The sequence below is a fragment of the Misgurnus anguillicaudatus genome, chromosome 25, assembly GCF_027580225.2.
Source record: "Misgurnus anguillicaudatus chromosome 25, ASM2758022v2, whole genome shotgun sequence".
NCBI lineage: Eukaryota > Metazoa > Chordata > Actinopteri > Cypriniformes > Cobitidae > Misgurnus > Misgurnus anguillicaudatus.
This window is the reverse complement of record NC_073361.2, coordinates 15162372-15188098: the sequence shown is the minus strand read 5'-3', so window position 1 is coordinate 15188098 and position 25727 is coordinate 15162372. Positions and strand designations below refer to the sequence as shown.

At 35.9% G+C, this 25727-nt stretch overlaps 1 protein-coding gene across 5 annotated transcripts in view; it reads left to right on the top strand.

The window, feature by feature from the left end:
• The window catches only part of pou6f2 (POU class 6 homeobox 2), a 142199-nt gene that overhangs the window by 29364 nt on the left and 87108 nt on the right, over positions 1-25727 (top strand). For all 5 annotated transcript variants that reach the window (XM_073863805.1, XM_073863806.1, XM_073863807.1 and 2 more), the window contains exons 4-5: positions 5575-5672; positions 14880-15102. In XM_073863805.1, coding sequence (XP_073719906.1) covers positions 5575-5672; positions 14880-15102 — 321 coding nt within the window. The remainder of the gene's footprint in view (positions 1-5574; positions 5673-14879; positions 15103-25727) is intronic.

The following is a 25727-nucleotide window of genomic DNA, read 5'->3' as shown; positions in this document are numbered from 1 at the left end:
TTAGAAGGGGGATCGGCTTTGTTTTCTCATTTTTGATATTGAGCTTGTGAACGTGATTATGGAAGCAGACGGAGGGGATTTTCCTCTGATGTTTGTCATTTGCCAAACTTTGAGAAGAACATGGCATTGCAGATATTCATTAGCTCCTAGTTAGCTGTCGCTCTTTTGAAACATCATACATAAGACAAAACAACTCTGATAATATAATAGTAATAATGCAATATTGCAAAACTTTGTCACTTTTTGATTTTTAATCATGTGCGTTATGTTTCTTAATTCAATTTACTTTCTAACTGCTTCATCTTTAATATTTAAATAGGAAATCAGACGTGAACAGCTAAATTAATCTTTAATTGATTGATCAGAAACGATGTGCATGCCCAACAAAGCATTACTGTTACACTCTCTTACACAGCCCAAACTGCATGATTTCATTTTTGAGTTTTATAATGCAAGACAAATTTGCTATTGACTTTATTTTCCCGGTTCAATTCTCCTCTCAAGCAAGATTTATGTTTGTGCAGACATTCACGGGGAAGCAAAAGCGAACTAATTAGAAGTTTGTTGTGTTTACAAGCACAGAGTTGAAGGACTGAACGCAAACAGCAGTGGATTGAAGCGTTCCTCAGGTGAACACTCATCAGCAGATGTACTTCATAAGTCGGCTGTGTAGCCCGATTACAAAAACAAAACTTTTATTAGGTTTGATCAGGGTGTGTGTGGAAGATTAAGGCCGGGAGATGGGTCTTTACCCTTTGCTGATCTCTGGGACAATGAGGATGTTACCATGGTGATCCTTACAAAAGCCTGCAGTCAGTACCATGATTCTGGACATCACATGTTCCTAGCTGTTGAATGTACAAGATAAGCATAAGGGGTAAAACAGTATGGGATATATTTTTATAGCACTAAGGCTAATTTGGGTACATTTACATATACGAATGTTAATTAATGTACACTGTCCCTTTTCTAAAAAATAAAATAAATAAAGCATGATACAATGAGTAATAACACAAAGTAATTGAAGGTAAATCTTGAAATTCCTTGTGAAGTTTTTGACATTTATTTACTTACCTTTGTGTCATTCAAACCCATGATGGCTTTTTGTACTTTGAAACCAAAGCGTTTGGATAGTATTGCATTTAAATTATATTTCAGTTTCTTTTTCCCCAAATCTCTTTGTATGCCTTCAGGACTGTTGAAATGTATGGCACAAGTCACATGGAGTTATATATAATGCTTTTGTGTCCTTTTGTAGCCTTTTGAGAAGAGTTCACCATCCACTTCTATTGTAAGTACAATTTGTGGGTTTTTAACTTTACGCTGGTTGCTATTTGATAGCATCATCAAAGACCTCAATTTTCGGTAAAACTGATTTGGCCTTTTACTTTTTCGTCCGAACACTGAAAATGAGTTTTTGCTATTTTCGGCCAAATAATTTTGATTGCCGAAAATTTAGTGCATCACTAATTGTAAGCAAAAAACACAAAACATCACTTTAAAAAAAATCTGCATTTTGGTTCTGAAAAACAATGAAAGCCATCAAGGGTTTGAACAACATAAGGATAAGTAAATCATGACATTTATTTGTAATTTAGCATTAAATATCTTTTTATAAAAAAAAATACACACCCACAAAATCTGTGTTAAAAACAATTCGCAACAACCAAATTTCTGATTTTGTGGCTCAGGTTACTAGTTAAAGATTGTATAGGTGGCAGAAATGTTTTGTGATGCGGCACACTTTTTAAAGGGGACATCTTACAAGACTTTTTTTAAGATGTCAAATAAATCTTTGGCGTCCTCAGAGTACATATGTGAAGTTTTAGCTCAAAATATCATATAGACGGTTTCAGCAGTAACAACATAAACAAGTGGCTGTCGCGTTCCGCACGTAACTTCCGGTAAACAACAATAACAACAAAGTTCTTTAAACGTAGTTCATTTATATAACAAGCAAAAAAACAACACATCGATTATCTAGGAAACCAAATTTTTTTTTATTTTCGACGAGGCGTTTGTTCAAGAGATCAGTTTAGCAACTAGTCAGACAATTAAAAAAACAAAACCGGAAGTAAGGTTCGGATCCAGACGTGTATCACGTGCGTCTGATGAAACCGTCTATAGATAATTTATTATAGCATGTTAAAATTACACTCAAGTTGCCACACTCTTAATTATGCAGAACTTTAAGGCTTAATATAATTTAAACAGATGAGTTACAAAAAATTGACCCCCCTCACAGTTGTCATGAAGAGCAACAGTAGCTACATTCTTAAAAATAGTGTCAGAAAGGTTCTTTAAAGTGAAAAAAGGTTCTTTAGATTCTATAAATTATTTAAAAAAATACCAAAAAAGCTTCTTCTATGGCATCGCTGTGAAGCATCTTTATTTTTAAGAATGTATATAGACCTATTGGCTGTAAACATACACTCACTTCAAGGATTATTAGGAACATCTGTTCAATTTCTCATTAATGCAATTATCTAATCAACCAATCACATGGCAGTTGCTTCAATGTATTTAGGGGTGTGGTCCTGGTCAAGACAATCTCCTGAACTCCAAACTGAATGTCAGAATGAGAAACAAAGGTGATTTAAGCAATTTTAAGCGTGGCATGGTTATTTCACAATCTGCTCAGTTACTGGGATTTTCACGCACAACCATTTCTAGGGTTTACAAAGAATGGTGTGAAAAGGGAAAAACATCCAGTATGCGGCAGTCCTGTGGGTGAAAATGCCTTGTTGATGCTAGAGGTCAGAGGAGAATGGGCCGACTGATTCAAGCTGATAGAAGAGCAACTTTGACTGAAATAACCACTCGGTATGCAGCAAAGCATTTGTGAAGCCACAACACGCACAACCTTGAGGCGGATGGGCTACAACAGCAGAAGACCCCAACGGTACCACTCATCTCCACTACAGTTAGGAAAAAGAGGCTACAATTTGCATGAGCTCAACAAAATTGGACAGTTGAAGACTGAAAAAATGTTGCCTTGTCTGATGAGTCTCGATTTCTGTTGAGACATTCAGATGGTAGAGTCAGAATTTAGGGTAAACAGAATGAGAACATGGATCCATCATGCCTTGTTACCACTGTGCAAGCTGGTGCTGGTGGTGTAATGGTGTGGGGGATGTTTTCTTGGCACACTTTAGGCCACTTAGTGCCAATTGGCCATCATTAATATGCTACGGCCTACCTGAGTATTGTTTCTGACCATGTCCATCCCTTTATGACCACCATGTACCATCCCCTGATGGCTACTTCTAGCAGGATAATGCACCATGTCACAAAGCTCGAATAATTTCAAATTGGTTTCTTGAACATGACAATGAGTTCACTGTACTAAAATGGCCCCCACAGTCACCAGATCTCAACCCAATAGAGCATCTTTGGGATGTAGTGGAACGGGAGCTTCGTGCCCTGGATGTGCATCCCACAAATCTCCATCAACTGCAAGATGCTGTCCTATCAATATGGGCCAACATTTCTAAAGAATGCTTTCAGCACCTTGTTAAATCAATGACACGTAGAATTAAGGCAGTTCTGAAGGCGAAAGGGGGTCAAACACAGTATTAGTATGGTGTTCCTAATAATCCTTTAGGTTAGTGTATTATTTGTGCTGTAAAATTGCAATAGGGTACGGGGTCTATGGGATTAACTCCCTTTTGGAGCCAGTCTCTAGCGGCCAGTTGATAAATTACAGTCCAAGTCTCTACCGTGTTGGCTTCACAAGAGAGAGACTGGAAGGTTGACCCACAGCACTTCCGCCACTTAGTGTTCGAATTTACTCCTGTGTTTTCATTCACTCATTCAAGTGAACAAATTAATGTAGGGTATAAGGAATGAGGGAATATGAGGAACTATTTCAGACACAGCCCTAGTGTCAACTCATAGGCTTCCACAAACCATTTTCTGAACATTTGATGAATAAGGGACACAATATTTTAAAGTTTCTGGAATTTTGAAGTCGTAATCTGATGGGTTGAATTCTACAGGATTTCTGGAGGTTTTATCTGTCACATTCTTTAACACAGTGGTTTTCAAAATGGGGGCCGCGAGATGGTGCCAGGGGGGCCCCAGTTTTATGACATTTTATAAAACACATTAATTTATCATGAATTCTGTGTAATTAAACCTTAAAAAATAAGGCTACTAACCAAAAGCACTAATGTTTTAAAATTTAAAGTTTTTTTATTAAAATGTTGAGTTTTAAAACAGTTTTTTTGTCACAAATTTTCTTTGGGGGGCCGCGAAGGAGTGCACCGTACACAAGGGGGGGGGAGGGGCACACGCTGAAAAAGTTTGGGAACCACTGCTTTAACAGTCTACCTACTGTAAACAAAGCAAACTGTAATGGCTTTACATGTCATTCCTTAACCAATGAAAGCTATTATGGAGTCCAGAACTTCTTCCATCAGTTTGAAGGTCTTAATATGAGAAGGTTTGTGTGCATTTGTTAAAAGACTTTGCTAAGTTTTTGAAAGTGCACAGAACCCTGCAGTACACGTCTGAAAAGAACACTGCATATGCCTGATATTCCTTTGCTGAATTTGAATTGAATTATTCCTCGGTCTTGAACAGTGCAGTGCACAAAATAAGCTAGTCGAAATCCTTTTCAAAATGACAGATTGTGCCTGATCATTTTTCGACCGGTTTAAAGGCTATAATAGCACTTTCTGCTTGAATCAATTATGTATAGCAGATTTAAACGATGCTGCATTCAAGTCAGTATGATGACCTTTGATTTCTAATTCTGATACCAGCTGAATGTCTCTTACTCTTTTACAAAGTTGCTTAAAGTGCAACAACTATTTTTTTCTTAGCTATTTAATATCAGTCAAAAAAAAAAGTTTGAGAAACTTTTAACCTGTTGTTAAATCTGAGTAGTGTTTAGAGCAATATCCTGCATGTTTAATGGAAGTCAGTGTGGCAAATATAAGATGGGTTAACCATTTAACATTTCTATAATGCCTTTGCCCGTTTACTTCAGTTGTACACGTGTAAGCTTAATTTGCAAATCAAGATTATTGTTTATGTTAATGAATAGCATCCCACAAATGTTTCTTTATCTGCAGTTAAATAACTCATCAAAGCCTTCTCTTAAAGAGTAAACTTAAATGTTGGTGATTGAATCTTGCCCACTAAATTTTACACAAAAGTATTTATTTTGTGGTGCCATATCTGAAGTATCTCATGTCAGTCCTAAACATTCAGTGTTTGTATGTTTAAGCATGTGTATGTTGACATGGGGCATGTAAATGGATGTGCGGTTTAAGTCTCTGCATTATGGAGACATTCAGACTCTTATGAAACATCGCTGATGTGTGTTTAACAGAGGATGCGGGGTGCGCAGACTCTTTCATTGGTAGAACACTTTACTGCGGCAGTTACAGAGCACCCTACTGAGGGCTCACTGCTTTCACAGCATGACGCTGTCTCTGTGTTTGTGCATGTGGTTACGGGAGAGAAAAATGGGAAGTAGTTTACAACATGCAATGTGTGGGGGAATTTTTTTTAAAGGAATTTAGAAATGGATAAATCTCTTTCTGTCTTTTTCTCTCTCTTACTTAGGTGGGCGAGGTGGATCAGTTCAATCTGATGCAAGCAGCAGTCCTACAGAACATGGTCATATGGGTCAGACTCACCCTGCGTACCCTGTTGGACCACAGGTGAGAATCAGCACACATACACACACTTATTTACCTCACACTTTTTCATAAACAAAGTCATCAAAGGCATTCACAACTCATTTTACTATAGTAATGTGATGTATGTTCTAAAGGAAACAAGTTGTTAGGCAGGGTTTGATTTTGTCAACTGATTGGATACTGAAAATTGGGCATAATTGGTGGTGGTTGAGGAGATTCCCCCGTTCATATGTAAAGCGCTTTGAGTACTGAGAAAGGCGCTATATAAATGTAAGGAATTATTATTAATTATTATTATAATAGGGTCAACTTTAATTTTATTATATTATTATTAGAATTTTTTTAATATTAATATAAAATTTTACCTTATTAAATCACTGTTAGAAAAAAATGTCCTAAGAAAATTAAAAATGTTAAAAATGTTAAATTATTTTAAAATGAATACAAAATTAAAAACGTCCTAATATGTACCATTAGGTACAAATATGTATACATTTTGTAGCAATATGTACAATTGAGATACTATTATATATCTTTGAGATACTAATATGCTCTCTTTGGTAGCAACATGTACCTCTGAGTGCGGTGCAAAGCTGTACTTTTTAAAAGGATACAGCCCCAGTGACAGCTGGGGTACATACACTGAACAAAAATATAAAAGATTTGAGCTGAACTCAAAGATATAACTGTGCGTTCACACCAGCCGCGTTCGAGGCGTCAAATTAGCGTCTACCGCGTCTAGTTTGTCGCTTAAACATTTTGGGGCGGTTTCCCGGACAGGGATTAGACTAGTCCTAGACTTAAACACTTTTAAGAGCTCTCCAAACTGAAAACAACTTGCACTGACATTTCTTAAAATACATCAATGTCCTTTGTTTTACCTCAAAATGCGCACAGGTAATTTTTTAGTATTGCATGTTTGTTAAATCTAGTTATTACACGGCTCTCTGGAATGCTTGATTCTGATTGGTCAGTTGAGACATTTGCAGGTTCGTTCTTTTCAAATAATAACCGCTCCAAATTAATAACGCATAGCCGGACTACTTGCACGAGTAAAATCGCTCCGCGCCAATAAAGATCAATAAAGATTACTGTCTGTTTTGCGCCATCTTGTGACAAACACTGGACAACCACCACAAGACACAGACAGCTTACTGAGACTGAACTTGACAAAATAGAGCATGACAGCTACGAAGCCAACACACACAAAAATACAGAATGGGGATTAAAACTTCTCAAAGACTGGATAAAAGAGAAAAAATGGAGACAGACAAGTATGAAGCAGAGGATCTTAATAAGGTATTACGATCATTTTATGCATCTGTGCAAAGTTTCGCGGAAGGATAAAAATGTTCATTTAAAACAAATATGCCAATAAAATGTTTAAAATTCATATTCATGTACAGTTTTTTTTCTTATGTGGCAAGTAGCCGTGTAATAAGCGGGATAATGTAGAGGCAGCCGGTAGTTAAGTATAAGTATAAGCCCCTTCAGTGTGATACAAGACCCTCCGCTTCGCGTCGGGTCCTGATCACACTGTCGGGGCTTATTTCCCAATAACTACCGGCTGCCTCTACATTATCCCTTACTTATATTTCCAAATTAAACTAAGGCCTAGTCCTGGATTAAGCTAATCCTGGTCCGGGAAACCGCCCCTTTGAGTTTACTCACTTCATTTGCGCGTGAAAGCCGCGTGTGAAATTCTAGTCTTTGAGACATTCACGTGGAAATTCGCGTCATGGGAGGGGCTTCTGCAACTCCGCTCGCTCATGTAATCGCGTCACTACTAGAGCAAGCTCCTGATTGGTTAACGCGGTGCGTTTTTCTGCCAAAGTTCACATTTTTCAACTTGCGCATTTCCGGCAGCAACGCTCAATTCGCGCCATTCACGCGAAATAGACGTGCGAATTAGGCGGAATCGCATCTTCCACGCTAAACGCCTCATTCGCGCCGCGAGACCTCCAGACGTGCGTCAACGCATCTTTACATTGACTTAACATTGAAATCACTCGCGCTTGACGCCTCTACCGGTGATGGTCGGAACGCAGCATAAGCCTTTTTTGCCTATTTTTCGCAAATATTGTTCACAAATCTGTCTAAATCTGTGTTGGTGTGAACTTCTCCTTTGCCGAGACAATCCATTTACCTCACAGGTGTGGCATATTAAGATGCTGATTTGACAGCATGATTATTGCACAGGTGTGCCTTAGGCTGGCCACAATAAAAGGCCACTCTTAAATGTACAGTTTTACTGTATTGGGGGGTCCGGGGGCTACGAAAACCAGTCAGTATCTGAGAGATACTTTGTGTACATAGAAAAAATCTTAGATATTTAAAGTTCAGCTCATGAGAAATGGGATAATGTTACCCAATATCATATAGCTATTTAAACATAGTTTCAGAATTTTATCGCAAGACAACATTTTTCAGTGCTCTGTCCTTTGTGAGCCGCTTTGGATCAAAGCATCTTTTAAAAAATAAATGTAAACGTATGTTTCTCATATATTATATGAAGAGATTGGTCCCAAAACATGATAAACGGCATTTAAAAAAAAAGAGCCACCACCAAAATCAGTATTGTATCAGGTCATTATTAAAAATTAAATTCTTAATTTTATGCAAAATCCAATATCCGCCGTGTTATTCTGTCATCTTTTCTCAAACGCAATAAACGCCACTCCTCCTTTTCTGCAGAATGCAATAAATCCGCTTAACAAATCAAGGCGCACCATTCCTTGCACTGTAAACAACAATGGCGGCGCGTTGAATACACACAGAATCCTAGTTTTCCTCATCTACTTTGTAATTCGTGATCAACAAACAAACAAAAACAAGATTTATTTGTGACGGAAAAGAAAAGTAAGCCATAAAAATTTAATAATTTACGCGAGAGGCACTCTGGAGACGAAAAATGCCGACTGTTGCTTGTTTTCCCGACAGCATCAAGCTTCTGTCATGCTAACACATTGACCCCAGGGGATCTTATGAAAAACTTTTCATTTATTTTACACACAGTCAACGAAAATCGAGCAGGACCAAAACATTTTACAGCTGATCGCTGTGAAAAAAGTTCAGTGACGACGTCCCAAGGATGACAGCAGCAATGACAGTGTTCTTAATATAAAAAAGTGTTTTGATTAATGCCATTTAATGTTTATTTTTTTAATCAGCCTATACCACTAGTCAACCAAATGAATATAGCATAGCAAAGATAAATGAACATTTATATATTGATTCAATAGATTTAAAGCATTTTGGAAAAAAAACTTTTCATGGATTTATTGCATTTTGTGGAAAAAATAATCAGTTTTTATAATAAATTAAATTGTGGATTTTAATTTTTTATATTTTTAGAACCTAAAGAAGCTATGTGAAAGTTTGTAACCGAAAATAGTGGTTTTCATCTTGTCACTTTTTTACCAAAATTAGTCAAAATGGATTTATTGCATTTTGGAACCAAACTTTTCATACATATGCTACAATATAAAACATGCATCACATAACAAAACTAAAATACTTTGAAACTAATTTTACTAATGGAAAACAATGCAAGTACACACACACATTGAAAACACAACAGTCTTTTCTAAATCAAGCAGAACAAACAAGCTCTTTGAGATGAAGGAGAATGATCATTGTCTGCTGCCATATCCAGCCCAACATGAAGCAGCAATGTCTAAACTCCTGTCTTCTCATTCCCATGAGCTCTGCCTTAATAGATGAACGCTGTCAGGACAGTCCCATAGACACTGCTCTCTCCCTATGCCATGGCCAATTCCCTTGTTTCTGGATCAATATGTTTTGATGGATTCTCACTCTAGAGACGGATATTGTGTGCACTGCCATTACGGAAGTGGATCAGTAAGAGGGCAGTTAGCCCTACATGGGTCCAACTCTTTTCTGGGCCTCTGGCTTCTTTCGCGAATGCCGCTATCAGTCTGATTACGCGTAATCTTTCAGAGCTTCCTCCGCTGGGCCGATCGCTCAGTTCTTCTTATTAGAAAGAGGGATTGAGGGTTTGGGGAAATGGAAGTGAGATCAAGAAGGTACTGCATGTTGCTTTGGAGCCATACTGTACTGTTCTTGACATTAATGAAATTGTGATCGGTTATTATTTTTTTATGTTTAATGTTCATTTGCTGTTTGTCTTAATATGCATTAGATGCTTTTTAGTCAACATACTGTAAAAACAAAACTAAACCTTTTTATATACATTTATATACGTTTTCCATGCGTTTTGTGAGGGATTAATCAGTTCATGTTTTTCAGAAGAAAAAAGTTTGTGTACTCTCATGGATAAATTTGGACAATACCATGGCCATAGTTACTTTGTGGTATAAAGTATTATTATTATATTTATATGGTAATCATTTAGTACCATGTTATACCATGTTTCAAATGCTAAAGCAAGATCATCATTGAATACACTGATGTTTTTTTTCTCACTGTAGCAGAATAAACAAAATTATGCAGTTACACGATTCAGAAAGGCACATCTTCATTAAGTAAAAATTGTTGTATTTATCCCAAATACGCTCTTAATGTCATTGGAAAGTGTATTTGGTGTATGGAAATGGCCATTTAAGGAGCAGTGAAGTTCTAGCGTGACTTAAACCGCCCAAGGGAATTGTGAGTGAAGAGTTGTTCAGCCATTTAAAAGTGTGTTTTGATCCTGGGGGATCCCATTTCACAGACACGCTGGGGTTCAGATCAGTTTGTCGGCTGCCTTGTCGCTTAGAGAGAGGGCTGATGGGAAAACGGCGTGAGCCATTAGTGAATCTAACAGGAAAAAGGAGAGCAAGAGAAAGTTAAAGAGGACAACAGGTTTTCATGCTGAGTCAAAGGGTATATGGACTCCAGTGATTCCTGGGATCGAGGTCCTGCTGGACACAAGCCGGTTATCCATTTTGTACGGCCAAAACACAATAGCACAACAAACAGCAATAGGCAAAAGGCCATGGAAATGGTACTGTAAAAATGAAAGTTGCATGACACCATAGTTGAACCAGAGTGCAGGGGATGCTGGGTAAAAAGGATAAAGAGGAAATCGAAAAGGTATTTGTAAGTTTAAGCAATTGTATGAAAGGTATTAAACCAGGTGCATCTGCAAATAAATAATGATGCAAGATGATGTGAACAAATAATTAGAACAACTAATTTAATAACAATAATAATTTAAATTTAATATATAATAATATAAAAATAACAACTAATAAAACATCAATAATATTGATAAATATAATATAATGTATAACAATTTATCGTTGTTGTTGTTTTTTGTTGTTGTTACATTATGTTTCGTTCAACTCCTTAACAAAGACATCCAACCACATGTGGTATTTCAAAAACATTTTTGACCCTGCCTGTAAAAACCCAGCTGAAGTCATTTTTTGTGATACATGTTTTTACATAAATTCATCCTACATAATGTAAAGAAAATTCAGTGAAAATATAACCTTGATATATTTAATATTAACTGAGTAAGGTAATGTCAAAGATTGAAATTAAAGGGCCCATATTATGCAAAATCTACTTTTACAAGGTTTGGAAATAAATGTGTGTTGGCAGTGTGTAAACACAAACACCCTACAATGAAAAAAATCCACTACATCTCCTTTATTAACCTCTTTTAAACAAAAGCATTCTCATTAGACATGCTGTTTTTGATTCTACTGTTAATGTGATGTCACAATAACAAAGCCACATCCACAGCCATTACCTGACTGGTTAATTTTACCCAAAATATTTTCTAAATTTGTTTGTTGTAGCACTTATAAGGCTAAATATATAATTATCCCAGACTGAATTTACAGGAATCAGATCTGTTTTTAACCAAAAGCTTTGGGCTCTATTTTCACGATCTAAGCGCATTGTCTAAAGCGCGCAACGTCTAAATGGGCGTGTCCGAATCCACTTTTGCTAATTTAACGACGGGAAAAATGGTTTGTGCGCCGAGCGCATGGTTGAAAAGGGTTGGTCCTATTTTTTTAATGATTAATGGGAGTATTTTTGGCGTAATGTGCAATTAACCAATGATAGTCTCAGCTCTCATCTCCTTTAGAAGCCAGTTGCGCTGGCGCTATGTCTAATTCCTATTTAGATGACGGACTTTGTAAACTGAAAAACTAAGCGGAGGAAGAAGATCCCCAGTTTAAGATTAATGTTAAATAATTGTGTTGTTTTTCACTTGTATTGAAATTGTTATTTTTTTATTAAAACCTTTAAAACCCGTTTTCTTTTAGTCATGGAAGTAAAAATAGCAGGCTTTTAATTGCGCTAAATGTATGGCTATCCAATATCATCAAAACATAATTTACAAGTATGTAAGAAAAGTTTTGTACACAAATAAATACTTTATTTGTAACAAACAGGAGATAAAGAATTTACAAACGGCTCTCCGCAAGGTTCAGCACTTGGACAGCGTTTTTTTAAGCAAAGAGTTTTTTTAAGCATTACTTAAAAATGTTTCTCATCTCACCATATCCACAGGTACAGAGTCTACAATAAATCCTTGAGGTAGCATTTAAAAAAAACACTTAAAAACAGATTTGTTTAAAGCACTTACCAGGCTGCAGGTGAAGCAGCTCTTTGTGCCTTCTAACGTCTCATAATTAGTCCTCATTTATGTCCAAGAGACTCAATAATAATCTTTTACATTTAATCCTTTAATCTTTCATATTTAAAAGCGTTTTTGTGCTGCTGCGCATTCATGTATGTGATAAGCAAACCCGCGTTGTCGACCCGTTTATAGGCGCATATTACTAATGCGCTCTTTAAATAACAAAAAAACATATTGCGCCATTGACTTTAGACTTTAGACCAGGTTTTTATTGGTCAATGGCGTAGTCTATTTTAGTTGCCTCAAAATAGCAACGCGCAAACAATGCGCCTGAACACACCTTGTTTTCAGACCAGAACGCCCATGGGCGCAAAACGGGGCGCAAATGCATTTGCTATTTAAACAACGCGGCAGGTGTAAGATAGAACCCAGTATCTCATTTGCATTTAAAGGTACACACAGACAGATAGCTCTTTTTTCCTGCCCAAATTGGGGCATTTTGGACATGCTATAACAAATGATCTTTGAGATGAAACTTCACAGACACATTCTAGGCACACCTAAGACGTATATTACATCTTGCAAAAATGACTTTAAAGTGAAATCAATCATTAAAATTCAACTTTGATGCACCAAATCTCATCATTAGATTATAAGACTTTAGATGGGATTTCACAGACAGGGTTACATAATATAATTGTCTTTCAACTCTACAACTTTTTAAGTACATTGGTATTAAAGTTATGATAAACCTTAAACTTAATGTGTGTATTCTCAGCTCTTCCAGGATTCTTACAAATTTTTATGTATCAACTTATTCAATTTTTCAATTCCACATAAGTTCTACATAAAAGACACAGATGCAAAGTAATTCAACGACATTCACTTTCATGCTGGCAGACAGTCTTGATTTTGTGCCTCAAAAATCCAACATCACGCTCACTTAAAACAGAAAGATTAAGTACATGTCACACTGATTTGTCAGAAGTCTTTGTTGTCATCCTCTGAGTGCTTAATTGATTTTCTGCATTCTTTATGTCAATGTTCAAGTGAAATGACAAATGACATATCCTAGTATGTTTTGTAAAAAATGATTTCCCAGTCCTACTATATGACAAATTCCTTTTGTCTGTTTTTCATGTAGAAGGAAAATAATTGTGTTGTTTAATGCTCATTAGCCTTTGGGTCAAAATGTTTGTTGTAAATCAAATGTGGAAGCAGTAAGATCTTCAGCAGAGTATTGTCTTTCAGCTTTAAAGGAAAACACCACCGTTTTTCAATATTTTACTGTTTTTACCTTAATTTAGATGAATTAATACATACCTATCTTTTTTCAATGCGTGCACTTTTAATCTTTGTACATCACTTCTTTAATGTGTTAGCATTTAGCCTAGCCCCATTCATTCCTATGGCTCCAAACAAAAGTTTTGTTTTGTGCCACCATTCTTACTCATGTAACAGTCTTTAAATAGGGAAAACATGGAGGTGTTTGGTGGCTTCTGGGTTCATCCCTGTTTGGATCCTGGGGAGTGAATGGGGCTAGGCTGAATGCTAATACATTCACGACACGCTGTACAAAGATGTAGTGCAAGCATTGTATAAAGATAGCTATGTATTAATTCATCTAAGTTGAGGTAAGAACATAGTAAAATAAAATAAAAATTCCTTTAAACCTTTAATTTTGTCTTAATATAAAATTGAAACAAAAGTCAAAGTATTTTATTTATTTGAAACATTTTATTTTTAAACATCATTTTTACAAAATTAAAGCCTTATTATTCATTGCTATGCGGTGTCAATTCATATTTAAAAATGTGTGCACAACTGCTTACTGTACATTGATATTTGAAAGATAATTTATTGGGCAAAAAATCATTATGAAAGCACTACAAAATTGTATATGATAAATTTGTTTGAGGAACAAATAGAAATGTTAGTAAATCAAAATAGGTCAATAGCTTCTGGCTATTCTGTCATTAACATTTATATTCATACTATATGCCACCACAGCAGCAAGTGTGAATGACATTTCAGAAATTTCTGAGTGAACAATGGTTTTAAAGATACGATTTATAGATACGGGATATTAGAACCTAAAAACGGTAATAAATGTTAACGTGAGGGATGTTAATGTAACCGTTTCTGTACAGTGCATGTGTGTGTCAAAGAGATACAGAGAGACTGACTGGTAAGATGGAGAGGAGAGCTGTCTGATAGATCTCGAGTTTTATCACAGATAAAGATATAGGTTCTTTGTATCACGGTGTACAGCAATGCTTGGGTACTCAAAAGAATAATGCACCAGTCCCCTATGAGAGAGGTTTTCTTCCAGCACAAAAGAGCCAAGTTTACTATATAATGCATCACTTTCAATATCTTAACTCTAGATTGATGCTTTGATCTTATATTTTGGGTCAAAATTAGACAATTTCGAGAAAAAAATCATCCTGGAAATGCAAATGTAAAAATTGGAGATGCATGTTTCACGCATTTACAGTTATGCATCTGCTTTTATCCAAAGCAACTTACATTGCATAACAGATGTGTGTTCCCTGGGATCGAATCCATGACCTTTGTGCCACAGATACAGAAGAGTTTGTCATATAGTAGGACTGGGACATCTTTCTTTATCTACATTTGTTAACCTTGTGTTAAACTTGCTCTTTCAGTCTCTACTGGTGGCTCAGCAGCTGGCATCAGCTGTTAGTGGAGTGATGTCTGGCGGAGCTCCGGGTCTCAATCAGCCCATTCTCATCCCCTTTAATGCTGGTGGGCACCTGGGTGGCCAACAGGGCCTGGTTCTGTCTATGCCCACTGCTGCCAACATACAGGGCCTGGTGGCGGCCGCAGCTGCTGGTGGCATCATGACACTCCCGCTACAGAACTTGCAAGGTGAGAGTACCTTCTTAGTTAGTTAGCAGTGTTGGGGGTAACGCATTACAAGTAACGTGCATTAAAGCAATAAGCCCCAAGAAGCAGTGGGTTACCAGTGCATTTTATAACAGCTAAGGGGCGTTGTTAGGCACAACGGGAAGTGGAGTGCCGTAAACCCCCTTAGCTGTTATAAAATGCACTGTAACACAACTGCTTCGCGGGGCTTATTGCTTTTATAAAACGTTTACTTCATATGCATAGCACGATTTTATAAAATAGAACACAAATAAGTTGGTATTAGTACAAATATTACTCTTCTGCCAATCAAAGTAGTTCCTCAGAATCCGGGGTATTTCATCATGGCTTAGAACGCGTTTCAACCAATCAGAATGAAGAACCAGTGCGGGCCATTTTATAATACGTAATAATATTACTTTTCTGAAGTAAAGAGTAAAGTAACGCATTACTTTATAAATATACACACTAATATTTGAGTTACTTTTTAAAAAAAGTAATGCAAGTTACTTTTCAGTTTAATTAATTTGATTTAAAAAAATTATAATAATGTACTGAGTTTAATTGAACGTAGTTACGTAGAATTATGCACTTTTTGCGTGCGCGCCTGAGCAGGAACAGTTTGAGTCAGAAATGGAGATGGCAGGCCAGAACTTGACATTTTTGGGATGGAAATATGCAATTTCTGAATGCAGAACTTCTCAGTCATAAAAAAACACCTGCAAGCCCTGAAAGAGATCAAGCCAAGTAAGAAAAAGTAATGCAAAAGTAACGCAAAAGTAATGTATATATTACTTTCCATGAAAGGTAACTAAGTAACCCAATTAGTTACTTTTTTGGGAAGTAACTTAATATTTTAATGCATTACTTTTAAAAGTAACTTTGCCCAAGACTCTTAGTTAGTCTCATTATTGGCTCAGAAATGTTTTTGTTTTGGCATCCAATGAAATTTGGGGAAAAGAATAATCATTTATAAGTTGAGACTTACAGTTAAGATACTTAAAAATAGCACGTTGAAGAAAATCTGTAAAAATCCCAACTAAAATACAACTGAAGTTATCTCAACAGGCAGATATCATGAACTCGTTATTCGATACACAACGCACTTAATGTTGTAACTGTTGTTTTGTTTTTTGGTAGTCACTAAAGCAGTGCAGTCTCAAGGTACCATTACCCCACACAAACACACATCATGTGTTTAAGAAATACACAAAGTGCTCTGAATGGCAGAGGAAATATAGGCAGAGAAAGTAGTTTGTGTTCATTACAGGTCACCGTTTTGCAAAGAAACCCAAAAGCACTTTATAGCTCTCTCTTCTTTCAGTAGGATTATTCACTAGCATGCTCGTATCTTCCTCCATCACTGCTCCTCCCTCTGTCCGCACGTCCGTACTTCTCCTTGCCTTTAAACTTTAATGCGCAAATGTTCTCTTTTGATCATAGTTGTAAATGGTTTTCATTTTAATGTTTAAAACATTGTCTCTTTTATACCATTAGATTGAGGGGTGGAAGGGGGAAACCGTCAGTCATAAATCTTAGATGAGGTGCCTTCACTAATGCCTGACTAAAAAATGATAGGTTATAAATTTGAGTGCATGTAAAATAGCACGTTTTCCTTTTTGGGAGAGAAGGCTGGAGATTAAAATAATGCATGGGCAGGAAAAAGTTGCCCTAAAGTGAAGAGACGGACGGCTAAAATTGTGGGACGAAGGGAAAAGATGCCTCTAATGGACACAAACATGCATAAATAACAACACGCTTCAGAGATCGGCAGGGCTTTTAATAAACACTCGCATGGGCAAAATAAATATCTAAACATTTCCCCAGTCCATCCTTAGTCACAATAATGTTCCTTGTGTTACCTTTCGATAACTCTAAAATGAAACTAAAACAAAGATTATTGGAAATTTTTTAGTACACGGGCCCAACACAAACGGTCCATCATTTGTCTGTCCTAAAGTCCTGGTCGTATAGTTTTTGTGCGTTGTCAGCAATATTGTTACACAATGTTACTTTTGATTTAGAAATTTTAACGTTGCCTGTGTTAACATCTTTGTACATTAAAGCACATATTATGATGCAATAATGACATGGACCATCAGGTTTAACACAGACGTGTTATGTCTATGCACTTTCAGAAAAAAGTACAGTGGCGGCTCATGACTGCTTATGCGAGGGCCGCTTATTCAAAATATGTGTTCGGAGTGTCATGTGTGTTGCTTATGTTTTCAAAATATGTGTTTGTTGCGTCATGTGAACCATGTGCATCACGTGTTTTGTCAAAATAAGTGCCTGCTGCACACGCTTCAAAACCGTTTATGATAACAGAGATGCTCACGTTCACAAAATACACGCAAGACACTCCCTTAACAGTAAACTTTGATTACGCATGAGATTATCTGGCAAACGCGAGCGTCTCTTTTATCATAAACCCTTTGGACGCGTCTGCAGCGGGCACTTGTTGTGGCGGGACATGTGATGCGCATAGGATCGCTCGGCGCGCGGAGCACATATTTTGAAATTAAGAACCACACACGACAGGCTACATACATGTTGTGACGAACTTGCCACTGTTACATAAACGTACAAAAGTTGTCACTTGGGTTGTAACTTTTCAAAAAGTACCCTTTTGTACCTAAAAGGTATATATTGGTACCTCCGAGCTACACGCTGGTACCTTAGGGGTACATACTAGTACCTTAAAGGTACATATCTGTACAAAATGGAACATATTAGGAGCTTTTTAAAAGGTACTATCCCCTTTCTCCACACTTGTAAACACTGGGGTGTAAATTTGATATGTCATCCATCCGTGACCTCTTGACGTGATGACGTTTGCGTGAGGTCACGCTGGCGCATCACAGGACCAGGGGAAGATGAGAAGTTGTGGTTTAATAGTGCATATTTTTTATTTTTCTTGCCAAAAATGACAATCGTTTTGCTTGATAAGACCCTTATGCCCCGTTTGAGATCGTTTAGAGTCCTTTAAAACTGCAATTTTAAACTGCATTAAAACTGTTAAGTGTTGGGGTCCATTAAAGTCCATTACAATGAGAAAAATCCTGGAATGTTTTCCTTAAAAAACATAATTTCTTCTCGACTGAACAAAGAAAGACATCAACATTTTGGATGACATGGTGTTGAGTAAATTATCTGGATTTTTTTTAAGAAAATGGACTAATCCTTTAAGTTTTAAAACCTGAACCTGTGGGTTCTCGAGGGCATAGTGTCACAGATGCCATATGACATTAAATGATGTGCCTGTGTCTGCTCTGCCTACAGCCAATCACACACTCCCACAATCCCCCCCAATCCTGTGCTATCATCCCCTCCATTGACTGAGAGCTGCTGGCACAGCACTTCTGCCAGACAGTCTTAGTTGAGCTCAAGGCCTGATTAATCACAACCTACAGAGATCTCCACCACCCGCACCCAATAAAGACACATGTGCTCGTGTGATATGATCTATAAGCTTTAGTTTTAACATTAATGAAAAAATTTGGAGATTTTCAGATCATGATCTCTTGAAAATAATGGCTTTACGTGATGCCATAGATTTGTTTGTTTATTTTATTCTTAACACCATTCCAGCATCTATATTCACACAATGCCATAGAAGAACCATTTTGGCTGTATGGTTCCATCAAACAATTTTTTTCATGACAGTGGTGTTGCTACTGTAGCATAATGCGGTACCACCCCAAATGAAAAAAATACTGTAGTATATTATAGTAAAATAAATATAGAAAAATTTAGTAAAATTACTCTAGTACACTCTTAAAATGGCTGGGTTATTTTTGACCCACAACGGGTAAATATTGGACAGAACACATGCTGGGTTAAAAATTGACCCAATGCTGGGTTATTTTGACCCAACTGCTGGGTTATTATACCCTATGGTTGCATTACAACAACCCAACATCGGGTCATTTAAACCAGCACTGGGTAATTTTTAACCCAACACGTGTTCTGTCCAATATTTACCCATTATGGGTCAAAAATAACCCAGCCATTTTTAGAGTGTAAATACTGTTTTTGAACCATACTATAGTAAATGCACTACAGTAAACTGTATTAAAAGTACTATAGTAATTTATACTTATCTAACTATAGGAAATGAAGTAAAATAACTCTAGTAAATACTATAGTGTTTTTGAACCATACAATAAATATACTACAGTAAACTGAATTAAAATACTATAGTAATTTATAGTAATGTAACTATAGGAAGTGAAGTAAAATTACTCTAGCAAATACTATAGTATTTTTGAACCATTCTATAATAAAGTGAACTGTACTAAAATACTATAGCAATTTATGGTAAACCTACTATAGGAAATGTAAAATTTCTCTAGTAAATACTATAATATTCTATAGTATACTATAGTTTACTGTAGTAAGAACTAAAGTATACTATAGTACTTACTACAGTTTATCAGTTTACTGTAGTTAATACTATGGTATGTGTAGTAAATACTATAATATACTATAATTTACTATGGTTTACTAAGTTAATTCTAAAGTATACTACAGTATTTTTTCATGTGGGACGTGAGCTAAAAAAACTGTTCTGAATATTGTGATGTCATAAAAATCTTATCATCACTTCCCAAATAATTAAGACACAGCAAAAATAAATAAATAAAGTGGTACAGGTAAAACGCACTTTAGTCCACTTTAGACATTTAACTAACTACAAACAACTTTACAATTTCTTGTCAACTGTCAGTCATTAGAGTATAAGTAGACTGACCCTGTGTCTCAATTCGTTCCTTAGCTCCCGAGGCCGTGAATCAGTATATTGTGTACAGTACACAGGTTCGGGCACTGGTAAGGACCCTAGCTCACTTGACATTGGGACACTGTTCACTTATTTTTCTGTCACGTGGCTGCCTTAACGCGTTGTGATCACTCGCAGCTGTTACTCATCGACAACCGGCAAAATCAATATCTCTCTGACTTAATTTTAAACAGTACATTGTGAAAAACGCTGTCCTTATTCTCTTACATATACGTGAATAAAATTGGAGGAATATAATGACATTTTAAATATATATATGTTTTTACAATTTTAAATAAATATTACTACTTTAAATATTGAGTAGATTGTGGTCCCTTACTGTGCCATGTGTGTTTATATTTAAAACTAAAACAAATGTTTGTCTTATAGACGGTTTCAGCAGTAACAACATAAACAAGTGGCTGTCGCGATCCGCACATAACTTCCGGTAAACTCCGCTAAGAATATATAACAACAAAGTTCTTTAAACGTAGTTTATTTATATAACAAGCACAAAAAACAACACATAGATTACATAGGAAACAAAAACATTTGTTATTTTTGACGAGGCATTTGTTCAAGAGATCAGTTTAGCAACTAGTCAGACCATTAAAAAAAGGAAACCGAAGTAAGGTTCTGATCCAGACGTGTATCACGTGCGTCCGATGAAACTGTCCATAATGTCTATAAAAGTTCTACCACATTTCATAAAGTTTATTGATCACGTGATTTTCGGTTGGTGAGCTTCAGAAAAGGTCACGTGATTTCTGATAAGGAAACATAGGGACCATCAATGCTCACTGATTTTTGCATTGCATTGTGGGAATTTTTAGAGACAGAACGTTCCAGTGCACTGGAAGGATTTTGCAATTGAGACAGCCCTTAAAATGGCTGACTTCCTGATTTGTGTCCTGACTACTGAACAAGGGAGCTGATTGAGACACACCCTAAGTAATTTTGCAAATACAACTAAGCACATATATGCATAATTCAACCCGTTATGACATCATAATGTAAAACAAGAGATTGCAACATTGTTGTGACCGTCCATTTTTGGTCCACAGAAATCTCACCGCATCTCAGCACTGATGAATGGCCGTCACAGCGACGGGGCAGCTTCATGAAGTTCGGCGCGGTCGTCTAAATAAAAGCCTGCGCTTGCGTTACCCCGCGCTCATTTTAAACCCTGGCGCCGCTCTAGCTTGTTATTTTGTCAGGAAGATTAATGTCTGGACATGTCAAGTAAAGAAAGTAAATTCCCCCTTGAACACTATGTGTACAATTCCAGCCATAGCTTGAATAGAATATGAATCAGGCTCATGTTTGTTTGTTCGTCCATCGGCCTGTAAACACGGTATATTATAATGCGAAAATATGTATTTCGTGACTTATTCAAGTCATGCCACAAATAACATTGTTTGATTTCGCTTGACTTGATGTGAAACTTAATGATATGATTTCGCTCTTTTGAAAATTACAAATGCCTCTGTTCTGCGTTCCATCTGTATTCTGTCTCATAACAAATCAAATGACAGAATCTACATCTCCTCACATCAAAGCGTCTTTCAATACAGTGCTGAAAACGAAAATAACATCTCGCATAAAAACATAAGGGTAACCCTCAGATCATGAAATAACTGTCTTTTCATGACCCATGTAAAGGCTTTTTGAAAACATCCTTGTAATACGCCTTATTTTCCCTGAAGAGATGTAAGGCAAATGAAAGATCAGTACTACATTGTCAGCCTACTTTGAGTTAATGCAGAACAAATGTATACTTGCACTCTTTCATATTCATATTGTAAGCTGCCTGATCGGAGCACATCAGAACCTGCAGTGTAGCGTGTAGGGGGGTTGGTAGTGAATGTGGGTGAATCAAGCGTGCATTCTCTTTGCAGGAAACATAAAACGGCACTCGGGATGAGACGTAATTGCCTGCGTTTCCCCGCACTCGTATAGGCTAATGAGAAGCCGTGTTGGCTCTAATCACAATACCGCTCCTCTTGTCTCAATAAAAGAGCATTTGTTGTCTCACAAGAATCTCTCTCTCTTCTGTCATATCGGGGCGAGTCTTTAAATTGAGCACCGACACAGTCGCAGGAACTCGAAGCTAACTCACTTAGTCTGGCTAAAAGTAGCCGACTCAAATAGAAACGTAAACTTTAAGGGTGATGAAGTTTACAACTGGAAAAGACAATACAGCGCTCATAATTTGCAAGCGACATGAACTGTTACTCTCGCTGTATTAAAAATATCACAGGTGAAAGTTACATTTGAAAAACTTTTATACAGTCACTTGACAAAGTAAAGTAATCCCACCGCAGATAATAGGGCCTTTATTTATACATTCTATACAGTAAGTTAATAAGCTAATAAAGGTTGTTACACTTTAGTAATTTTTGATTAAGTGTACAGTGTGACATCATTAAAAAATCTCATTTTTTATGTTTAAGTGCTATAGTTGGGTCCCCAGTGCTTCTGTCAACTTAGAAAATGTGAAAAAGATCAACCCAGTAACTTAGTTTTGGTATGACATTCTCTGCAAGCATGTGAAAAATAGGTCATTGAATTTTGGGTCCCCTTGTGATGTCAGAAGGGGATAATACCACCCCCTAATCTGCACTATCCAACCACGGCACTGCCATTTAGTGCAGAGATCAGCTTATTTGGATTTAAAAGGACACACCCAAAAATGGCACATTTTTGCTCACACCTACAATACAAAGTGGCTATTTTAACATGTTATAATAAATTATCTATATGGTATTTTGAGCTAAAACTTCACATGTGCACATACATGTTTTTCACATATTAATTTTACATCTTAAAAAAGTCTTGTGAAATGTCCCCTTTAAATGATATCCATTATGACTTTGTAAAAGAAAACACTGCAAGAGACTGCAAGGTTTATTGTATCCTGTTTTATTTGTTTTTCTGCTAGCACAAAGAACATTATGATTTATACTTTTCAATAACATGACAGCAAGACTAATTATTTTGAAAATTCTCACTTGATTAAAACCTTTTAAACCAACTGTGAACTATTAAAATGTTTTATTAAACTTTGATTTTGCCTTTAGAGTTTTACAACCTAACTACTTACCTCGTATACGTTAAACTTAGTTAAGCTCTATTGACATTTTCTGTAACATGATTTGTCTTTAGAAAATGATTGTTTGTTGTAATGCACCTATAATGTACTGTAAGTATAGTATAGGGCAAGGAGTTGAACTGGGATAGATGTTAATAATACAAGCGGTTCTAAACATACAGCCAAAGGACATCAATATTTTATATGCTAACATAAAACTAGCCTTTCTTCCTTTTATCTCTTCTAACTCTTGTCACGTCCATGTAAATTTGCTAAAAATATGCAACAATACTCGAAAGAAACTGCCTGTGTACTTAGAGAAAAATGAATCTGGAATGACATTGTTAAAGGGATAGTTCACACATTTTTTTATTTTTTTTATTTACTCACCCTCATGGTATTTGAGCCAGTCTTTCTTTGTTCACTGTCAGAAAAAAGTGTACATTTTCTGTCACAGGTTTAATTTTGTTCCTTTACAGGTTAAACTAAACATAATACAATGTTGTGCATTTTTGGGTACATTACTGTATCTTAAGGATCTATTGTGTACATTAAAAGGTACAGTTAACTGTTTTGTAAATCTAAAGTTTTGGTACAAAATTGTTTTTTAAGGTACACAATAGGTCCTTAGTGTATAATATTGTACACCAAAAGGTACAACATTTCAATGTGTTTACCTATAAAGGTACAAAACTGAACCACAAGTGTTACCTCTCTTTCAGTGCACATCCTCTTTGTCTGAACTGTTGTTTAAGCAGTTTTAGGAGGTTTGCTTTAAAATAATGTGTAACGGTACAACTTTACTTGAAGGGGTGTTCATAAGACTGACATGACACCTTCATAATCATGACATGACACGTGAACATAAAGGAGGTTTTTTGGATGTTTATGACAACTGTTATTAAGTGTCATTCATTCAGTTATGTAATTTTTAATGCAAAGATGACATTGTTTGTCTTTGTTATGACAACTTGACATTAACCAATACATCATAACTTTTCATGACAACTTGACATTACCAAGACCACATAACTGACCACTTTTTACCAGTGATACAAATTAAATTTGTCATTAAGTGTTAATACTCTGTCATACAGTTTTATAACAGCGTCATAAATATTTTTCTTGACCTCAACTACAAATATAATTTGGCATTAAAATGTCATTAAGTGTTTATACTCTGTCAAATTGTTTTATAACAACGTCATTAATATTATTTAGTTCATAATGTTTTTTTTCATGTGTAACGTCAATCATTTAATAATAATAATAATAATAATAATAATAATAATAATAATAATAATTAAAATAGATAAAATTATATTTTATTGCATTTGGATACCAATTCACCTAAAATAAAAAAACTGCTGGAAAAACAGTTAATTACATTAAATTAATTAATTAAATCAATTAAATGTTTTGTTAGTTTTTTGTCAGAACATTTCTTAACCATCTGTGTAAGAGAGAACAAGTGTGTTAGTTGTCAGTTTTTAATGTATTGTGCACATACATAACGTTATGTATAATATTTTGATGTGTCTGTTGCATTTTGTTAAGGTATTTAAAATTATTTGACATAATATTAACACATAATGGACATTTAAATGGCAGTTTAATGTAATGTTAACCTAAAAGGTATTTAGTTTCTTAGGTTTGATAATTATTCTGCTATGTCATGTTTATGACAGATTTATGACAAGTTATGATGTATTGGGTTATGTCAAGTTGTCATAACAAAGACATCTCAAACAATGTCATCTTTGCATTAAAAATGACATCATTGAAATAAATGATACTTAATTACTTAATCTCCTTCATGTTCATGACACATATCATGTCATGATTATGAAGATGTCATGTCAGTCTTATGAACACCCCTTCAAGTTAAGTGTTACCAATATTTATTTAACACTTTTGGATCATTTTAAAGCAAAAACCCCAAACAACACAAAAAAAAGTTTGAGTTCTTTCTAAATACATAAACAAAATATATTGGTGGATCAATTGACATGAGTGTAAGTAAATAATGATAGTAATAATGAAAGTTTTATTTTTGGGTGAACTGGCATAACCAGAACTTTATCAACCCTTTTTTTACAAATACATTTTATATAACATTACATTTTAAATAACACATTGTTGTATTTTTAAAATAATTGTAATTCCATGATTTTTCCATTTGTTTTCACAAATTAAGCCATCATTTTTGTTTATGATGATATAAACTGTACACTGAGACCTTTAATATAAAAATGGACCTTATCATTTCTTGCTGCTTCTTTATACTCTCAGGTTAGCTAAGCACTGTCTTTTACGTTGCCCTTTAATGTTTTAAGTTTGAGGCAGTTGTAAGAAGACTCGCGCAGATCGAAAGAGTCATATTAAATAAATAAGAGTGATAAAATTGCTGAAGCCCTCATACATTTCAAAGCTAATGTGACTAGCAATGCTCTAGCAGCACCTGCACACAGACTTGCAGAGGTAATTTGATTGATTTGTTGTGACAGGAGCAGAGTAATTGAGAGTGAGAGGTTGTGTGTGTGTGTTTGTGTGTGTTTGTTGGGGGGGTTAGACCACATGTTCTTCAAGGCAATCCAGGAAAAGACAATGCGCTTTGGATATCGTTCCGTTTTCTTTTATTTCCCTGTGAGCGTGATGCTGGTTGACTGCATGTGACAGCGGGTTAGCCACAAAAATAACACAAATCGTAACGTACACATATGCACGCAATGAGGTTGGACGACACGTATTCACGCA